The sequence below is a fragment of the Salmo salar genome, chromosome 10 (genome assembly GCF_965601325.2).
Source record: "Salmo salar chromosome 10, fSalSal1, whole genome shotgun sequence".
NCBI lineage: Eukaryota > Metazoa > Chordata > Actinopteri > Salmoniformes > Salmonidae > Salmo > Salmo salar.
In genome coordinates this window covers 43691206-43705012 of record NC_138300.1, presented here as the reverse complement: position 1 = coordinate 43705012, position 13807 = coordinate 43691206, and the positions used below count along the sequence as shown (strand labels likewise).

At 41.7% G+C, this 13807-nt stretch overlaps 1 protein-coding gene across 1 annotated transcript; it reads right to left on the bottom strand.

Annotated features, from left to right (window-relative positions):
* Positions 1-626: 626 nt before the first annotated feature.
* On the bottom strand, positions 627-13232 carry gpx7 (glutathione peroxidase 7). The gene is given in 3 exon segments (NM_001140889.2): positions 627-894; positions 10610-10871; positions 13072-13232. Coding segments are annotated over 3 exon segments (555 nt in total). The 5' UTR covers positions 13201-13232; the 3' UTR covers positions 627-730.
* Positions 13233-13807: the final 575 nt, after the last annotated feature.

Genomic DNA, 13807 nt, shown 5'->3' with positions numbered 1-13807 from the left:
TGCAAAAGTCAAGTTTGACCTAAATTGACCTCCTACACATTTCCATGTACAGCTTTGTGTAGAAAAAAAACAGATGAAAGCATTCATGCCACTTTGTAAAAGTATATTTATTAATGTGCACACATATACCATGAAAAGGCAATCTAATACGAAGAACCTCTCAACAGGACAACAATAAGCTCTGATTACTGATGAGAGTTTTTCGCAGGCAGATCAACTGCTTCCAAAAGAAGATATCAGTATGCTGAATGCAGTCATAGAGGTGGTTTCATAAAAGTTAATAGGGGCACAGATACAGGATCTTAATTTGATCACCCTGTTGCAGGAGATTTTTAACTATTTTGTGTATTTGTGTTTAAAAAGGCTTCTGAAGCTTGTAATTTCACATTTGAAATTTCAGACTTGATTTTCCCTAAAAATGTATCAACCCATACAAAAATGCCCATTAATTATAATCCACATAATAATTCACATTTGCTATTGCTGCAGGATTATTTTCCTGATGTTGCAAACTGGCTCAAATTAAGATCCTACATCTGTAGAATACAACATTTACAGTATGTAGTGTGTGGTGCTTGGAGTGTGAGGTGCTTGGAGTGTGTAGTGCTTGGAGTGTGTGCTGCTTGGAGCGTATTTGTGTGATGCTCAGGGTGTTTTTGTTGCAGACAGTGGATTTCAATCACATAGGATACTCCTGAATAGATTGTCAGAATGGTCTTGAGGTGTTGAGTTAAAGTTCCTCTTTCTTCTTGAGGATGATATTCCGTACCATTTCAGCTATTTTAGGTCGGAGTTCTTTGACAGAGACACTGGGCCCCCAGGCATCCACGACTTTCCCATCTGTATCGATGAGGTACTTCCAGAAGTTCCAGTCAGGCTCTTTTCCTGACATCTCTGTAAAGAATCAAAAGAGAAAAAAAATGTTGTGACAATTCCATAAAACATATATACTTATTATGTGTTTTCGGGGCGGCAGGTAGCCTAGTGGTTAGAGCGTTGGACTAGTAACCGAAAGATTACAAGATTGAATCCCCGAGCTGACAAGGTAAAAATCTGTCGTTCTGCCCCTGAAAAAGGCAGTAAACCCACTGTTCCTAGGCCGTCATTGAAAATAAGAATTTGTTCTTAACTGACTTGCCTAGTTAAATAAAGGTTAAAAAAAATATCATGATAATGAATTGGAAATTAACCATATATACAGTATATTCACTGTGTGTTAATATAGCGTGAATACAAATTAGCATCTGATCAAAAGCCATGTTTCAACCCCTAGTTGTTGCGATTTGAAAAAATGCATTGAATAAAATATTTAGACATAGTACACTTAAAGGTGAGGAGAAGATTGCAATCATCATTCCTTCCTTCCTTCCTTCCTTCCTTCCTTCCTTCCTTCCTTCCTTCCTTCCTTCCTTCCTTCCTTCCTTCCTTCCTTCCTTCCTTCCTTCCTTCCTTCCTTCCTTCCTTTCTCCTCCAGCCTTTCACTAGCACTCCCTCAGGAAAATATGACAAGAGTGTGGTAAAAATGTAATTTGCCTCTTTTTCTCCTTCCCCATGATTTTTCCTGACGTTTGAATCACCTACGCTCTGAGGGTCCGTTTGTAAAAACTTGCAGTCTGCCAGTAGCCTGCCATTTTATCTCCCGCTGGGGGACCCAACCTGCCACTCAAACCCATAATAAACCAAACACACACACACTCTGAGCTGGCCTAGGCTTGCTAATGAGTCCACAAAGACGGTCGCTGTCTGCCCATGTCAGTCAGGGGTTATAGACTTGTTGTTCACACTTCAAGCTATTCAGGAAAACGTTGGAAAATGCATCCCCCACCCATAGCCGTGTACAAAACATTAAGAACACTGGCTCTTTCCATGACATCCACTGACCAGGTGAATCCAGGTGAAAGCTATGATCCCTTATTGATGTCACTAGTAAAATCCACTTCAATCAGTGTAGATGAAGGGGAGGAGACAGGTTAAAGAAGCATTTTTAAGCATTGAGACCATTGAGACATGGATTGTGTATGTGTGTCATTCAGAGGGTGAATGGGCAAGACAAAAGGTTTAAGTGCCTTCGAACGGGGTATGGTAGTTGGTGTCAGGTGCACCGGTTTGTGTCAAGAACTGCAATGCTGCTGGGTTTTTCACGCTCAACAGTTTCCCGTGTGCATTAAGAATGTGTCAAGGCATTATTCCACGGGGACACAGGTGGCAAATAGAACCGTCATTGGGACAGCGCTGGTGTGCCATCCTGAACACATGCTCTATTGATTTAATGACATTAAATGTTGACCAGTTGAAAAGGGATTATATTGAAATGGATAACAATTGAAGAGAAACGCACAGCTCTGCAAGGAGCTGTTAATGATGATGGCATATTCAATGAACTGATGAAAACTAACCAAGCGCTCCAGGACAAGTTGTCTACAGAAATAAAGGAACTTAAAATCAAGAAATTCAACCAAGACAAAAAAGACAAGGCCGAGAACAAAGTCTACTTCTGGAGAAACCCTGACAAGAGGTCCTGCTCCTCCTCTCCATGACAGACGCAGGAGGGATGCCGCTTACTTCTATCCACTCCCGTCTGACCAACGCTCTACAACCAGCACCTCATCTGCTTCCAGTGGTAGTTTTTTATCCAATGAGAGACTGGGCCAACGGAAGCGGGGAGGTGGCAGTGGCCACGCGTACCGACGAGATGCCGTACCCAACGGGGTAAGAAGAAACTACTACCAGAGGCAGAGGGGACCGTAACACAAGGTCCCAGAATCCATGGGATTGAATGTCTTTAATTTATCAAGCAAGATTTTGAGCCCGGCCCATCTCTCCTTGGGTTATTTTGTGCCTACAACTCAGTGCAACGATTTCGATGTTAAGGTAGACAAGTTTAAGTTTTGTAGTAACATGCGTTTAAGGGGATACTTTAGCTCCCCTAATCGTTATATTTCTACTGAACATGTAGGTTGCTCACCTGCACATACTTCGACTTCTTTTAGAAGTAAGAGTTATTTTGTACCTCCAGCCAATCACAATCACTCTATTGAGACATATTGCAGACTCGTTGAAAAAGATGTTGATAATCTCCTTAAGAACAAATAGGAGTACATATCTTTCCATAATTTACCCAAGGATGAAAAACAAGCCTTGATCCAATATGTCAGTCCTTACCCGCCCTGCTGTTAAGGGTGGGTCGGTTGTACTCATGGATAGGACAGCTTATGTAAATGAGTGTCATAGACAACTGCTTGACAACACCTTTAACAACAAACTCAGAAGTGACCCCACTTCCCAATTTCAGAACACTGTCTTTACTCTCCTAGATGGGCATTTAATTTCTGGTCAGATCACCAAAAAAGAACACAACTTTTTTGCTATTCAACAACCTAAAATTGCCACTTTCGATACAAAATTACACAAGAATGTAGCGGGCACTGACGCAGTAAAGGCCCCTTTATCGACTTTCGTTAACTTTTTTATTAGACCACTCGCAGAACAGCTCCCCTCCTTTGTAAAGGACACCAACAGTATGATCTCTATTATTAAATCATTTGATCCTCTCCCTGATAATACTTTGTTAGTCACTTTTGATGTTGAGTCATTATACACGAATATTCCACACGAGGGCGGTATTGAAGCCATGGAACATTTTCTTCTGCCACGTGACCCTAATGAATTACCTTCCAGTGCATGCATTATAACATTGGCTGAAATAGTACTCACACACAACTACTTCATGTTTCTAAATGATTTCTTTATTCAGACAAAGGGTCCTATGATGGGATCCCCTATGGCTCCTAACTATGGTAATTTGTACGTGGGTTACATGGAGAAACAGTCCATGTTCAATCCTCTCAAAAATGTTTTCTTGCCGAACATTATTATTTGGAAATGGTACATTGATGATATTTTTGTTCTATGGAGGGTTGATGCAAAACAGCTCCAGGCATTCCATGCTTTTCTTAACTCTTGTTCTGAGCACCTGAGATTTACTATGCAATCTGACACACGTCAAATCAGTTTCCTTGATCTTCTGATTTTATGTGAGGATAATGTTCTATACACTGATCTTTACAGGAAACCTACTGATCCTAACAGTTTGTTGAGGGCTGATAGTTGTCACCCGTTTCCCTTGAAAAGCAGTTTGCCCTACAGACAATTCTGTCGAATCAAAAGTCTGGTGTATTGAGAAATGTATTATGTGTTAATGAGTTTAGATTTAAAATGGTTGCAAATAGCCAATGAGATTTGTATGCAGAGGTTGAGTTATTTGAATTACCAAATGACAATGGGGTTTCCGTTCTTGCATTGAAGTGATTGGATTATGAGAAAAAGTTCAATGATATATGGGAGAGTTGGGCTGAAGACACTGTAGAGTAGTCGACTGTAATGTGTTCAGGAGAACATTAAATATATCTGTTCTGTTTTTTATAAGTACACTTCGGAGTCTTCAGTAAAAGAACCCAGCATCTTAGGATGCAACAACTGGCGACGAGGATAACGGAATTCTGAGGCAAAATCCTCAGACTACTGAGGACCAACTGAGTGAACGAGCTAGAAAGTGAGTTGAGTTGGTCAGCTGGGAAGAAATGGCGCATGGGCTAATGAGAGCTATGGCACTTTTCAGTAGTGAGACCGGTTTGTGTTTCCAAGAGGCTAACTAGAGCTTCAGCACATATGAGGAGCAATTTTTGCAGTTAACGAGATAGCTGACGACCGCAGAAGTACGGTGTTTCTATCAGTCGTGCGTTCAAAGATGTTTACGCTGCTGAAAGATTTGGTAGCGCTGAAAAAGCTGGGAGAGGCTAGCTTCCAGGAGCTCATTTCAGCTCTTAGAGACTTTTATGTTGAGTAAGAGGTATGTTTTTCGGAATAGGAAACAGTTGGCGGGAGAGACGTTAGCTGAGTATATAGCATCGCTAAAGGAAATGGCAGCTACATGTGAGTTTGGTGCTGCACTAGAGGAGCAGCTTAGGGACCAGCTAGTTTATGGAGTTGCCAGTAAGGAGCTGCATGGCAAGATGTTAAGCGCGGCATATGGGAAGAATTTAACATGGGCAAAAGTATTGGACATTGTCAACAACTTGGAGTGCACAGCCCAGAGTATGCAGAAATTCCAGCAGACATCGACTCAGTTGAGATCCGATCAGTTGACCACAAAATGGGAGGGGCATCGACCCGTATCCGAACGGGAGAAAAGTGGATGTCAGACCAGAGGGGGGAGACGTCAAAGCCCTGTTTTCGCTGTTTGGCTGTTTGGGGACAGGACATTCACAGCAGACCTGCCGTTACAAGGAGTTCCAATGTTAAAAGGGCTTGCAGGGTGAGAGTATCTGCAGGGAGCAGCACATTTTCTAAGCAACGCTCTCAAATAGTGCATTCTAATCCAGTGAAGGGGACACGCTAATGGACAACAGATCAAGTTGAGAAGGCAGAACTGCTACTGCCTACAGGCTCCAGCACAGTCAGAAATCACTAGTCAGAAAAGGACTTGGGACTTTTTACTGTGTGTAGTGATCGTGAGTATGTGAAACCGTACATGGTAATGGTGAGAACTTACTCAGCTCAGCCTATTCAGTTATTGGGACAGCTGGAGGTTAAAATGAAATGTGGTGCTCAGGTGTTACCACTACCTCTATTAGTGTCAAACGGGAAGGGTCCTACGCTAATGGGGAGGAACTGGATTCAGCACCTCAAATTAGATTGGTCAAGAGTGAACCATGTGTCAGACCCAGTTGCGCAGCTGTGCGATAAATATGCTGAGGTGATTAGTGGTGAACTGGGTGTGGTAAAGGGAGTTAAAGCCAAAACTCAAGTGTCAGAGAAAGCAGTTCCAAAGTTTTGTAAGGCTGCACCTGTAACCTTATGCACTCAGAAAGGCAGTAGACAAACAGCTTACAAAGCTAGAAAAACAAGGAGTGACCCCACCCATAGAATCCAGTGAATGGGCAGCACCTATAGTTTGCATTCCAAAGACAAACGGCGGTGTCAGAATGTGTCATGATTACAAGGTGACTGTAAATGCATGGGTGGATGTGGACCAGTACCCCTTACCAAAGACCCTGGACTTGTTTGCTACTCTAGCTGGGGGGTAAACAGTTCACAAAGTTAAACCTTACACAGGCCTACCTGCAAGTGTAGGTAGATCAAGAGTCAAAGCATTTCCTGACTATAAACACGTTGAAGAGTTTAGTCCAGATGAATAACCTGCCTTATGGAGTATCAAGTGCTCCAGCTATATTCCAACGTAGTATGGACCAGGTTTTACAGGGTTTACCTGGGGTTGTGTGCTTTCTGGATGATATTCTTATCATAGGGAAATCGACAGAGGACCACTTACAGAACGTAGAAGCAGTGTGACAGAGGCCGCAGCACCCGATATCACTGGAAGGCCAAAAAGATCATCAAGGACATCAACCACCTGAGCCACTGCTTGTTCACCACGCTAACATCCAGAAGGAGAGGTCAGTACAGGTACATCAAAGCTGGGACCGAGAGACTGAAAAACAGCTTCTATCTCAAGGCCATCAGACTGCTAAACAACAATCACTAACTCAGAGAGGCTGCTGCCTACATTGAGACCCAATCACTGGCCACTTTAATAAATGGATCACTAGTCACTTTATACCGTACACTCTAAATAATTCCACTTTAATAATGTTTACATATCTTACATTACTCATATCACATGTATATACTGTATTTTATACCATCTATTGCACCTTGTCTATGCCGCTCGGCCATCGCTCATCCATGTACTTACATGTACAAATTCTCATTCACCCCTTTAGATTTGTGTGTATTAGGTAGTTGTTGGGGAATTGTTAGATTACTTGTTAGATATTACTGCACTGTTGGAACTAGAAGCACACGCATTTCGCTACACTAGCATTAACATCTGCTAACCATGTGTATGAAATAAATAAAATTTGATTTGATAGGCTTGATAGATTTGATAGGGGGGGGGGGGGGGGGGGTCCCAGAGCAATCCAAACTATCGAGTGTCTTTTTTAGATGTACTTCCCATTTTAGCTAAGGACATAGCCAGGGAAACTACCAAGGACGAGGGTTTGGCAAAAGTGAAGCACTTCATACTTACATGGTGCCCTAACCATGTTACTGATCCTGAACTAAAGCCTCATTGAGTGAGAAGGACTGTAGAAAGTGATTGTGTGTTATGGGGTATGAGAGAGGTGCTGCCGGTCTACTCTACAGAGGGACCTACTGAAGGAGCTACATGAAAACCACGGGGGCATGGTCAAAATGAAAGCTCTTGCAGGAGCCACTTTTGGTGGCCCAGGTTAGACACAGACATTGAAGACATGGTAAGGAGATGCCAGTTGTGTCAGTCTAATAGACATATTGTCATGAATCCCGCTTCCTGAGACTGTTTTCTGCCTGAGTTGCCTGTTTTCTGTCTTGGAGTCTGTTTCCTGAGGTTCCTGAACGAACCCTGTCTGGTTGCCGGCGATGAAGCTAGGCGGGAGATTTCTCGATTACCCACACCTGCATCTCATCAGCTATCTGCACACCTGGTCCTGATCATCACCTCTCCACTTCATAAGCTCTGACCTGACATCCATTCCCTGTCGGATTGTTAGCAATGAACATCATTCTCCCGGAACATTCACCCCACCCCTGCCTGGTCGTCGGTGGCTTCTGTGACATCATTGCATCTGCCGATTCACTCTCACCAACTCACCTCCGCTGCCCGCTCCGTCTCCTGGATTATTCTGCTTTCACATTTGAGTCTGTAAATAAATACTCACCTTCGTTCAACTCACCTGGTCCTGGTCTGTTTCTGGGTTCTGCTTTAGAGAATCGTGACACATATGCTGAACCTTGCACCAGTGCATCCTTGGAAATGGCCTGAGGCCATTCATATAGATTTTGCTCAAAAGGGAAAGCACCAGTTCTTAGTAGTTACAGATGTATACTCACACTGGCCAGAAGTAAAGTGTATGAGTAATACTTCAGCTACAGCCACGGTAGAGACACTCCGGGGAATGTTCTCAGCCTACTGGTTAGTTGAGGAGTGGGTTTCAGACAATGGGCCGAGGGCTGGTGTCAAAAGAGATGGAGATATTCTTCCAGTTGAATGGGGTGAAACACATAAAATTGGCTCCGTATCATGCTGCTTCAAATGGCGCAGCAGAGCGACTTGTACAGAATCTAAAACATGCTCTTCAGAAGGACAAGTCATCAGGACGGTCTGTACAGCATAGTGTTGATAACTTTCTGTTTGCCTACAGGAATACGCTGCATGCCATAACTGGAATAACTCCAGCAGAGTTGTTCCTAAAAAGACAGGTTAGAACAAGGTTATCCCAGCTTTTCAGCTGACACACAGTCTAAGATACAGGACAAGGGGGTGGGCAAGCGTCTTCGTTTTTTTCAGTGGGAACAAACAGTACTTGTCCGAGATTACCAGGGAGGACAGAGAGAGAAATGGGTACCCGGAGTTGTGAAAAGGGTACTTGGTCCTGTAACCTGCTTAGTGCAGACTGAGGGAAAATTGTGTAAGAAGCATGTGGATCAAATGATGATGCAACACAATGAAAGAGAAGACCTGAATGTGTCAGAGTGGAACATTTCTGATTGGGACTTGGGAACTAAGACTGACGGGCATGCATACAGAGACACAGATTGTGCCAGGCCGTGAGCCTCAGGGCCCAGAGCGTCATAAGAGGCCAAAAAGGGTCAGAAGGCCTCCGGACCGAGTGGATCTGTAAACAGGTTGTATATGACTTGATAAGTGAAAAACTGTTTTGGAAAACCCATGATGTTCATCAAGGATGTTTCAGAGGAAGTGAGAAATTCTGGGGAGGAGTGTGGTGTATTGAGAAATGTATTATGTGTCAATGAGTTTAGATTTTAAATGGTTGCCAATTACCAATGGGATTTGTATGCAGAGGTTGAGTTATTTGAATTACCAAATGACAATGGGGTTTCCGTTCTTGCATTGAAGTGATTGGATTCCGAAATGCAAGGGCGGTAAAAGTTCAATGATGTATGGGAGAGTTGGGCTGAAGACACTGTAGAGTGTCGACTGTAATGTGTTAAGGAGAACATTAAATATATCTGTTCCGTTTATTATAAGTACGCTTCGGAGTCTTCAGTAAAAGAACCCAGCATCTTAGGATGCAATAAAAAAAAAATTGCAAAAAAACAATCAGAATTCGACAGAAATATGGCTGAGACACAAAGAAAATTAAAGGAGGGGGTATAGAAATTGTCAGATTAATACTGCCATTGAGAAAATTCAAAACAAATCGAGACATGATCTCTTACAAGGACAGTCTCACAAAAAGAAGCATTCTTGCATTCTAACTACCCGCCATTCAAAGTGCTCTGAACAAATTAAGGGAATCGCTCACAAACATTGGCACATTCTAAGATCCGATGACAGTATCGGTAATGTGTTTTCAGACCCTCCCTTGGTCGTATTCTCGCGGGGCAGAAATCTCAGCGATCAATTGGTAAACTCTGATTTACCACCCCAAAATATCCCTGCACAACGTCTATTTGCGCCTCTACCGGATGGAAACTACAAGTGTAATGGCTGTGCTCAATGCAATGGCACTTATAAATGTAGATCTTTCAAACTCCCCCAAACAGGGAAACAGATCCCAGTCAAAGGTGTTATCACGTGCTCCACTAAGGCAGTTATTTATCTTATAACTTATAAGCGTGAATTAAAAGTATGAATCTCGGAGCATCGTAGCACCATTAGGTGCAGGAACTCGACTTACCCAGTTGCGGCCCACTTTATGGAAGCAAACCACTCGATTTTGTCCCTACGTTATATCGGCATCGAACATGTCAACCTCCCTAGGAGAGGCCGTGACCTCGACAATTTATTATTAAAACGAGAGGCTGTCTGGACCTTTAATTTAAAGACCCTTGCTCCATTCGGTCTCAACATAGACGTTGACCTGAAGCCATTCTTGTGATTTTGCTACTCATTGTAAACGTTTGTAGGCCTATGTAGCCAAATTGTATCTATGATCATATGCTATCCATTTATGTTTTTGTATGTTATTTTTATATGAGAATTAACCAATGATATCAGGCCACACCCGGCCATGATTACAGACACCTGTGTGTGTCCTTTGACACTATATAAACTAGTGACCCGCAGTGTTTGTCATTATACCCTGATAAAGACAGCTTGTCTGTGGAAACATTGGATATTAGGTTATTAAATGATTTCATCTGAGCTCCTAGAGCTCCCCTTTTCTTTTTAATTTACTAATGGCCCACCACCCAAAGGACATTCAGTTAACTATACACAGACACCTTATAAAGATAATTAGGTGGGTGCTTACATTTGTCCTTTTTCACAAATGAATATCCCACTCCCCCTGTGAATGGGGTCAGAGCCAGGAATCACACACTGACTATTTCAGTGACCCTGGAGCAATTATGGTTAAGTGCCTTGCTCAAGGGCATATCGACAGATTTTCACCTAGTTGGCTGGGGAATTTCAACCAGCGACGTTTCGGTTACTGGCCCTACGCTCCTAACCGCAAGGCTACCTGCCACCCATACATCTCGATGTATATGTGTGTATGTGTATATGCCTCTGCCCCCATCCATCCCTCATCTGTTCACTCACCCACAAGGTACTTGAAGGCATTGTTGGCCCCGGTGCCCACCACAGCAATCTTGCTGAAGAGGGGGAAGGAGACTCCATAGACACGCCGGACAAATGCGTCAATGTCCTTGTCGCTGCCAGGCTCCTGCTGGCCAAACTGGTTGCAGGGGAAGGCCAGGACGTTGAAGTGGGACGGCCCAAAGTCCCTCTGCAGCTGTTGCAGGTCCGTGTAGTGATCCTCAGTGAAGCCACAGTCACTGGCCACATTCACCACAAGAGACACCTGCAGGCAACCATAATACTAAAAATATAAATGTTGTACTGATGAAAACTGTTATCGATAATATGAAAATAACCAGTAGCCTTTCATTGGTGCTGAATGCTATTTCCAGTGCCTGACTGAAATAGGTACCGGTACTCATTTTGGGTGCTTGTACTTGTTATATTTAGGTGGAGGAGCTCCACAATACTTTTGAGCAAATATTCTATAAGAGGAACAGGAGCTCAAGCATTAGAACATTTGAGGTGCTGTTACTCAGCTCCAGTGAGCTCCTGCCAAAGTCACACACTGACTATTTCAATGTGATGATTTATTGGCTATGTGACCAGATGACACATTTGGTAAGGGCACAGGGGTTATTCCATAAAATAGTTTTACCCTTTTATCCTTCCTGCTCTGTGTGTAGGGACTACCACAGAGCTACAAGGCTAAGAATTGAGTGGGCATGGTTTCAAGGAAAACAAGATCAAAGGTTTGGAGGTGAATGTAAGTGATGAGCAGTCTCTGAGCAGTGTGAATAGTGGAGGTTCAGGCCAGGTAGTAATGAGGGTGATAGTGAAAGAAGCCCTGGAAAATGGTCAATCGTTGCAATAATGTTTGGTCAAGTCCAATTCTTTATATCCATTAAAATATTTTAGCAATTCTGGGCCAATAGCTCGGTTTTAGTATTGAACAGATGCAGTGACTTTTTGATAAAATAGAAGATATATTACATTACATGTGATTTGCTATGAAACATGTTTTTTTTGCCTGCACTACAGATGGCTATATGGGTCCTCTAATGCAGGAATAGTAAAGGCCCAGTGCACTACTTTTGTGCCAAATAATTTTTTCCAAAATATCACTTGAACACTGGGATTATAGAATTGCACCAACACATTCCAAACATCCTTGAGGTGAATGTTTGAGCCATTACTTCCCACTGGGCACACACTGGTTTAATCAATGCTGTTTCCATTTCATTTCATTGAAATTATGTTGAACCAACATGGAATAGATGTTGAAGTGATGTCTGTGCCCTGTGGGCTGTCCTATGTTCTCTTATGTGAATGTGTGACTCATCGGAGACAGCAGCAAAAAAAGTGATTCGTGAGCCTGGTTTTGTGAGCCATGTTTATGGCCAACTTTATATTTCTGTATTTTTCTATACATCTACCTTCCTCTTCAAGGTCTATAATTGTATCCATCAAAGTGAAAAGTTGCTATTCAATTTCTAAAGTGTTTAATTTACATTTTACACTACTCCAGATCTACTTACAATAGTAAGTGCATACATTTTCATACATGTAAAATTGTATAAAGCGCTAGAATAATACTGCACAATAATAAACTCTAAAAGGAGAAATAAATAAATGCTTCGCAATAAATTCCTCATGAATGCTCCATTTAGCAGACGTGCACTTTTCATTGTGCATTGTGTTTTCGTTTATTAATAGGTTACTTGGACTTCTTAGGTCAAAAAGTGTTTGCATCAGTATCCCTGGCTGTGCACCCGGCCTTTAAATAAATGCAGCTCGGGGGGAAACGCTACGAGAAAAAAAAGGTTTTGCCTGTAGTGCTCATATGGTATTGCTGTCCTCTAGTGTCAATACGACGGAACTACACGTGGTAAGGATAGAAAATGGGCAGATTTGTGAACGCCTCTTTCTACTGTATCACACTTTAAATTCTGTTCATATTATGCAGCATGCAGACGGTCTATAGAATGTGTCCTGTGATATGGTTATAACCAATGAAAAAAGTTGACAGTTAGTAAATACAAGTTTTAAATATGTATTACAATGGCCCATCTTGATGTTTTAAAAATATTAAATTATCACTGACTACAGAAAAGGAATATTACCTCTCTTTTATAAGGCATATGAAATAATAACTTTATGCAGGTTACATTATTGTCAGTAATACACAACCAGACATAACAGTTGGATCAAACTAAGGCTAGCTATTGGCCTATAAAACAATTTACTATTCTAAGTAACGTTGGAGTCCAGCAGCAGTTGCCACGTATACAGATGATAGACACAAAGAATTTGGTCTAAACTTAGCATTTTATTCATAAGAGTAAGATGCTATTGATATAAAACATGCATAGATTATGCATGCCTTATGAAAGGAAATTCCGCAGCATGCATTCACCGGTAACAAATGGCACATTTGCATAGGCCACCGTGCAAAAGTTGGTAGGCTCGAGTTTCAAACTTACCGAACCCCTGTATTTTTCCAAAGAGACTAATCTCCCTCTGCTATTAACAACTTTGAAAGTGTACAAATCTTTCTGTTTGGCCTCATTTAGACTGAATAATATCAAAAGCAATGTGAGGACGGAAAGCATGTCTTCTTATTTATCAATGTACAACGTAAGCTATTTACTGTAGAAACTTCTGTGAACTGAACTTCTTCTTCTTCATCAAGGTTTTATGGCAGACTACATCTTTTGGTGAATTGCTGCCACCTACTGTACCGGGTTTAGTGATGGGCATTCCGGCTCTTTTCAGTGAGCTCTTTTGGCTCCCAAACGGCTCTTAAAAAAATATATGTTTTGTATTTTTTCAAGTCAAACAGTTGCGATAGTTTGATTATGATTGGTGTTAAAACGATTCTAATTAAATTATTAAATGAAATCATACTCTATATTAACCACAATGTATTTAAAAATGCATTGGTTTGTTATGAAAAAGAATGCTATTAAACATTTGCATTTAAAGTATAACTTTTTAATGTATCTAAACAAAGTGCATATAAATCTAACCATTCAAAATGAATACAATCTGAACAGCATAATAGAATACTGCACCATATCAAAGAAAAATAAATAACAATTTGCAAAACTGCAGCATCCCACTTAAAACATTAAACTGGTCCCTCTTTTCTCTCTCTTCTTTATTGCTATGTTTTAACCAGCAGCACACAGCAATGCTGACCAATGCTGCTTTTATGAG